This window comes from Pteropus vampyrus, unplaced genomic scaffold, assembly GCF_000151845.1.
Source record: "Pteropus vampyrus isolate Shadow unplaced genomic scaffold, Pvam_2.0 Scaffold85, whole genome shotgun sequence".
In the NCBI taxonomy this organism is placed as follows: Eukaryota; Metazoa; Chordata; class Mammalia; order Chiroptera; family Pteropodidae; genus Pteropus; species Pteropus vampyrus.
Genome location: NW_011888866.1, coordinates 5,512,733 through 5,520,400, shown reverse-complemented (window position 1 = coordinate 5,520,400; position 7,668 = coordinate 5,512,733). Strand labels below are relative to the sequence as shown.

Here is a 7,668-nt window from a genome sequence, read left to right as displayed (position 1 = left end):
CTAGCAATGAACAGTTGAAAACTGAATTTTTAAAAATTCCATTTATAATAGCATCAAACAAGATAACTACTTAGATATAAATTTAGCAAAATATATGACACATACACTAAAAACTGGAACTTTAGGTACTTCATTTCTGTCATTCTATGTGCCCACTTAGAGATTTTATGTTTAAGTTTTTAAAATAGTTAAACAGAAAACTAGAAAGTATAATTAGTTTTGCTTGGTAAGTGCAAATTTGTTGATACAAAAATATTTTACCAAATTGTCATATCTTTTAAAAACTTTATTTTAAAATTAAAGAAAAAAACAAAGGAAATGCTTAATACAGAAGTTAAATTTGTCCTATGGAGGATATGTTACTGTGGTATCAAATATATTATATATTCTACTAGTCATATTCTACTGGATGAAATGGCTTGATGTTCTTATAAGTATGTACCTATGTTTGAGTCTTGGTTCCATCACATGCTATCTTTATGATTTGAGGCAAACTGTTCCTTATTAGTCACACATGTAAACTGCAAATAATAATAGTACCTACATGTTAATCATAAGTTTGTTGTTAAAACTGAGTTAATGTGTGTAAATTGTACAATGCCTAGCACATGGTAGGTGGTCAATTAATAGTAACTTCTGTGATGACATTTAACAAGCCTGACACATAGTAAGCTTGAAATATTAGTTACCTTACTATGCGACAAGATTTTTTTCCCTTTAGTTTCCTGTAATTGATTAGAATGATCAATTTCCTATACTTTGAATTTTTATTATGTTAGACAGTAGGAATCATAAGGTCATAAAACTATGGATAAAGAAATCGGAATCCATAAAGGTTAAATTACATGCTCCAGATAGTAGGATCAGTCTGACTCAAGACCTTCTAACTCTTTATCTCATTTCTTAATCTTGGGTCTGGCTATAACCGTTCTAAACCCTTTTCAAGGGTGATGCTCTAGTTAATAAGATGAAAAAAAAAAAGTACTGCTTATCTAAATAATATACTATTAATATTTCACAGCTCAACCAGGACAATTCTCAAAGCTCTGGACACAAGTGCCTAAAGCTGATGTAGAGGTTCCCCTTCCCCCACCCCAAATGGTTCAACTATATCGAGTTATTAATAATCAGTTACCTAGAAAATTACATTAATCAGAGCATTTCATCCCACTGGCATAAGACGGGGTTTCTAAAACTAAACGACATGCGTTGAAGCAGTGATAAGGAAAATTCTACTACCTAAAATTCCCAGCTGCTCTTCAAAGGACATTTGGTCCTACCTACTCTGAGCTTTATCTCTGTAGTGATTCTCAAACCTGGTTGTACATATGGAATCCTCTAGGGAAACTTTTGTGGGAAAATATGCCTACGCCCCATTCATGAATGCTTGGGGTTAGGGCCCAGGCTTGAGAACTGCAGCCTTATCTCATCCAGTTAGACCTTAGATTTTGTCCTGTACAACAGCTGTTACCAGTTCTCTATTTCACCAGCAACCTTTACAAATAAAGTTTTTCTTTTGTCTTAAAACCAGAAGGCATAACTTGCCAAGAGAAATAACGAGTGGAATTTTTCCACTACTCCACGCATATTTTCCCGTTTAAATCCTTACAACAGCCCTGCCAGGTAAGACAAGCTGCTCTTAGTATCCTAGACCTATGGATAAATTGCCCATAATTGCACACTTCTAGTAAATTGCACAACTGGCCTTTGAACTCCCAATTCCTGTATATTCCTAAGCCTATGATCTTTAGACTGGACCACCCCGCAAGTTGTTCCAGAAGTGAGGGCCTTCCCTGTAATGTAATCTGGCCCAAGTTTGAATTATTAGAGTAGTTTAGTGGTAGTGAAGAGATGTACACAAGGTGGCATAGATCCAATCAGGCTGCCTTTCTCTGAGACCAGAGAGCTAGGAACAAGAGGGACCAGGAAGTATTTAAATAAACTAATAGGTATAAAATAGTTTTAGGAAAGCTAGTATATTTTAAAGGGCTGTTCCTTACGTTTTCTAAATTTTTAATCTTATCATATACTAGAGGGATGCACCGTTATCTTGTCACAGTATGTTTCCTGTTCATATCCCAAATGCTTGACTGAATATAATGATAAATTAATGAATTAATATGTTGATGGTCACTAGAAACTTATTAAGAGAAAGAAAACTGTCCCCATCCAAATGACTAGTTATTGCTTGGGCTTAGTCTCCAATAAACTGATGAAAATTTAACTACTGATCTTTCATACTTGTTTCCTAACCCTGCTGGCAAATCCAAGTGAGAAGCAAAATATGATTGAGCATGGCACTGGGGCAAAGGTGATTTCCTAAGCAGGTATCTCCCCTCAGGGAGTGAGAGCCCCAGAATTAGGACTATCTCATATTCTGGGCAGTCTGTCCCTAAATAGTCCTATTTTTTTTTTTTACTGGGGGCTGCCACAAGGGGTGACATTGCCAAGTCCTCACCTTAATTTTCAGTAGATACTGTTACTCATAAATAATCAATCTTAGAAGTGTTTGTTACATCAATGCAATTTCAAAATAAAATAGAGACCCTTTTTTGAGCCCCCCGAGACATTTTTCTCCGATTTTTGTGCCTCTACCCCTGTTGTATAAATTTTGTGTCTTCTCCATGTTTTTCTTTTTTCCACATATTTTTGTGTGTCTTCTGTGTGCGATGTTGTGGGTATGTGGGTGTGGGGAAAAAAAAAAAAGACAAAAACTTATCCTCCTGGAGCTTACATCTGAGTAGGAAGAGATAATAAGTAGGTCCAATAGGAAGGTGGAGTGGGGAATACTGAGGGTGGAGTAAGAGTGTGACAGTTTTAAGTATCAGGGAAGGCATCACTGAGAAAATCACCCTTTAGCCAAGATCTGGAGATATGCAGATGTCTGGGGAAAGAGCATTCCACATCGAGGAATCATCAAATACAAAGGCTAGAGATGGGATGCTGTATTCAAGAAACAGGAGATCAATATGACAGAAACAAAGTGAGCACGAAGAGGAGGCAAGGAGGCAAGTAGGGCACCCCAGAGGCTTTGCATTTATTCCGAGATGGAAAGATATTAAGAGGGTTTAAAGCAGAGAAAAATAATGAGGTGTGGTGGTGTAGATATAAAGTGATTGGTACGGAATATTTAAGTGAAAATTAACTATATGAAATCTGATCCTTAAGCCTGAGTATAGCAGAAAAGAGAAAAATAGCTTATCTTATAGAAAGCACTTAAGGATTTTAGAAAATAGTGTTTCAGGTAAAATAAGCAGTATTTATTGACTAATACATTTTAAGAGATGTAGGAAAAAATTTTATGTATAGTTGCCTTATTGACTTGAGAACAGAACCTAAATATTTATGAGGATTAGCCTATTTGGGGGTAGGCGGGTGGGTAATTGAACATGTTAAACTAGAAGTGCTTGAGAGGAATGCTAATCAAGCATTCATTGGAGGTATTGGGTAAGATTCACCTTTTGTTATGAGTTGGATTAGATGAGGTTCTTTATAAAGAATGCAAGTGATCTGACTTTTTTTCCCCATAAGGATCCAGTAAGTATTTGTTGGGACTGGCTTAAGTATGCAGCTACTGAGTTACGTGACAATCTAGCAAGGGCTATAAATTCAGGCAGAAGGGATTTTTAATTTTCTTTTAACTTTACATATTTAGGAGCTTAGAATTTTTTTCTTGTAATTCTGAAGCTTTTTTCTTTTACAATTATTTTTGGTATGTATCATTTCTGACTTCAGTGTCTTGCCCAAGCTTTCTTGAACTACTGTATCTGTTGCTCCTAAATCACTGAAACCTTCTACATTACGGTGAAACTTTTAGATTGCTCATCCAGTATATGGAGAATACCAAAATTTCCTCTCTTTTGGTTTTAAGAGACCTATCTTCCTTTATAAAATCTCTAAACTTGGTTTTCACTACTGAACCTTAGCCAGCCAGATCTCTACTAACTGGTGCCCCCAAATCTTGAGAGTATTCCCAACCGCAATGCCAACATTTCAGAAGGTAGTTTTGTCAGAAAACTGGATCTTTGATTTGCTCCAATTTTTCTACACTTACACTAATGAGTACAACAGTCCATAGACAACGTAGTTAATTATAGTTTCCTCAGGTTGCTACGGTATAGCTTTTTCAAGAGCAGGTCATTTTTCAGATACCCATCTGAAAAATGCGTGGGACAGTAATTGTTACCTATGGCTAGCAGAATTCTTCTGAGTATTAGGCAAGCAAATGCACTTAAAATGCTTAGCACATTGCCTAGCATACAAAGTGCTTAGCAAGTTAGCAAATGTGAAATCCCTTGTGAGAGTCTCACTCTACAAATGAGGAAACAGACTAGAAGCGACATAATGACCCAAAGTCGCAAAGAGATGCAGAGCTGAAGTTCGTTCAACCCCATGCTGAGGATTCTACTGTGCTATTCTACAAAGTGTGGGAATGAGGTAATAAAATAGACACACACACACACACACACACACACACACCCCTGCTCCCGACAGTTGTAGAACTGGGAAGGGCAGAAAAGGTTATGAAATCCAGAGCAATACAGCAAGTGCCAGTTCCCCAAAGGGCCCAAGACCAGGGTACATGCCTGCCAACAGCACTTGGAAGTCTGAGCCATCTCCTGGGCACAACCATATCTACCCAGTAACATTTGCAAGTTCTACACAGACTCCTCAAATCAAAAGTTGACCTCAGCAATCCTTTGTTCCCATCTTTCAGTCTGTAAGAACATACAGACTGCTTAATTTACCAAGAATCTAGACCAGGGGTCACCAACCACCGGGCTATGGACCGGTACTGGCCCGTGGCTTGTTAGAAACTGAGCCACAAAGCAGGAGGTGAGTGGCAGGTAAGCAAAACTTCATCTGTATTTGCAGCCGCTAGCACCACCACCTCAAGTCATCAGGCCTTAGACTCTCATAGGAGCACTGGTCCCTGGTGCCAAAAACGTTGGGGACCGCTAAGCTAGACCATTTGGATTATTCATCACTGATTTATATAAAGGAATACTGGAGGCTTTAAGAAGCAGTATTCATAATTTACCTTGAATGGCTTTCCTAGAAAAGATGCCTTAAAAAAAAAAAAAGCCATAAGATTAGTGGTGAAATTGCCAACATTTCAACAGAACGCCAAGCTACTAAGGTGAACAGTCAAAGGCAGACTTATTTCCTAGGAACAAAAGACCAAAAAACTACCGTTTTATAACTCTAAACCTAGTCAATTACTTTGGGTTCAACTCCAGAAAGGGCTGGACGACTAATACCTAAAGTGCTGGAAACAAAGACACATACACTTCCAGGTGTGGATTTTTATTTTCACAGCGACAACAATGCCTTCCCACATACAAGTATTTACAAAACCCAACTGATTCACCAATCTAGAACCTGGGTTTTTTCCATTTCTCAACATAGTTGGGAACATGGAAACATTAATACCCACATAATCCCCAGAGATGGAATTTATCCATCAAACAGTACAGATTACCTAAAAGTGCACTTACCTGCACAACTCAGTCTAAGAACCTCAGTGATACAAACCTCATGGCCAAGGTTTCATTAATCTATTTGGCTTCATACCATGCAAACCTGAACAAGTGCGCTGCTACACTAAACTGAAAATCAGTTCTCATTTTACAATTAAAAAGGTTCTCAACGCTTTAGCAACTATACAGAATATGAAGGTTTATTTCAAAAAGAGTACATTTTTTAAAACCAGGATACACAGATGCACTTAATGTAACAGTACCTTCTGCAAAAATAGGTTACATAATACTCAGAAATGCAAAGAACAATCTTATTCTCTAAAAATTAGACAGCAGACTTTTTAAGCTTAGACAGCCTTCAAAATGGAGGCTGAAAATGCTTGGTGACAAGAAGTAACTCTAGTTCCTGATACCACAGAGCTAGTGCCGCAAATTAAACTACTACCACACAGCTGCAAACTACTCTTTATATTCACACAGCGTTAAACAAAATGGTTTTAATTCCAATCTTTTCAAATGTCTTGGTGCTGCAAGAAAAAAAAGTTGAATGATACACAAAACTATTAAAAGTTACAACAGAACTATTTAAACATCTTCTCCAAAATTGAGAAAAGCAATCATGTTAAATTTTAAAAAAGGAGAAAAAAAGAAAAGTCCGACAGAACTCTCAAGCAAGTCAGAGGTCCTCTTCGTAAGTAGTCAAGTAAAGTTTACAGGAGATTTCAATAAATTATCTTGAAACCATGGCAGAGAGTTAATTTTCAGAATCGTCTTGGAGGTCCGCCCTTAAATGGCTTAAATCCAGAGCCACTTCCTCTTGGCATGGAATTGCCACTGATTTGTACAATTCTATTAATTGGGGATGCATTACTGAAAAAGGTTTAAAAGAAAAGTCAGCAAACAAAAGAACAAATAATTAGTTTATATCTACAAAGTACTTATAATTTATCAGGCACTATTCTTTGCGCTTTACCCATATTAAATAATTTATGGTTTTGAACAGTCCTGTGAGGTACATACCATTACTAACACCACTTTAAGGATGAAAAAGTTGAGATCTGGAGGTTAAGTAATTTGTCCAAGATCACAGAGCCAATAAACAGTGGAGGAAAGATTTGAACTTGGGTAGGTAAATTTGCCTCTTAGTAAGCCACTTAATGGTATGCATATGAATGGACGGGAGCAGTGGTTATCAAAGTGTGGTCCCCAGATCAGCATCAACTAGGAACTTGAACCTTTGAGCTAGAAAACATTATTCAAGAATTTTTTTATATGTATAATGCAACATAGTAGGTACTGAGTGATAAAGACCCACCAAAAACCTTGCAACAAATTTGGGAGATAAAAACCCATAGAGAAATGCTTTTAAGGAGAATAAAACCAGATTAAGAAAAGGTCTAACGGGCTAAGGAATCTGGATTAGATCCTGTGACCGAGAGAAGCTGCTTGTGGTTTCGGAGCAAGTAAATGGTATAACAAAAATTAAGAAATAGCATGATTGCTGGAGCAGGAAAAGACTAATTTGGGAAGACCAGATAGAAGCTGAAATGAGGAATAAAGCACAGCTATTACAAATATTTTTTTAAAAAACTGAACCGCACTTATAAATTGATATAATAAGATGAGGTCTGTGGTTTTCCAGTCGAGGTGAATGAGATGCATAGTGGCACTGGTAAATTAAAAGCTAGAGGCAACAACTGGGACATGAGGTCTGAAACAGGAGAGGAATGAGTTTGCCTGTGACCTTGTATTTATGCATCTACATGGAAATCACCATATAGAGCTAAAAATAAAGAGTCGTGTCCAAAGTTCAACCATTTGAAGGAGCCAGCAAAAGAAATTTTAAAAGGGAGAAAGAAATTTATGGTGCATTAGAAAAAAAGCAGTGTCTCAAAAAATGGAAAAGCAATGGTAGGAAATAGTGCTTAAACAATGAGAAGCTCGAGAATTAAGAAAATAAAGAAATCTATATTTATTAAGAAACAAAGGCACTAGTGACCTTTAAAACCAAAGACAGAATGAGTGATGAGGCTGTGCAGGCACAAATATAAACACTCCCTCAAGCTTGATGGCAGAAGTGACCAATAGTAGTTACTTGGGTTACTAAGCCAAGCCAGTATTTCTTCTAAGACAGGGGAATGAGAAAGAAAGGACATGGAAGAGAGGGACAGGACAAAGACTTGCCAGC

The 7,668-nt window shown here is 37.2% G+C and overlaps 1 protein-coding gene across 4 annotated transcripts in view; it reads right to left on the bottom strand.

The window, feature by feature from the left end:
* Positions 1-5,291: 5,291 nt before the first annotated feature.
* SLTM (SAFB like transcription modulator) overlaps positions 5,292-7,668 on the bottom strand; it is a 40,708-nt gene continuing 38,331 nt past the window's right edge. For all 4 annotated transcript variants that reach the window (XM_023532557.1, XM_011363418.2, XM_011363419.2 and 1 more), the window contains exon 21: positions 5,292-6,350. In XM_023532557.1, the coding sequence (XP_023388325.1) occupies positions 6,242-6,350 (109 nt within the window). In that variant the 3' untranslated portion in view covers positions 5,292-6,241. The remainder of the gene's footprint in view (positions 6,351-7,668) is intronic.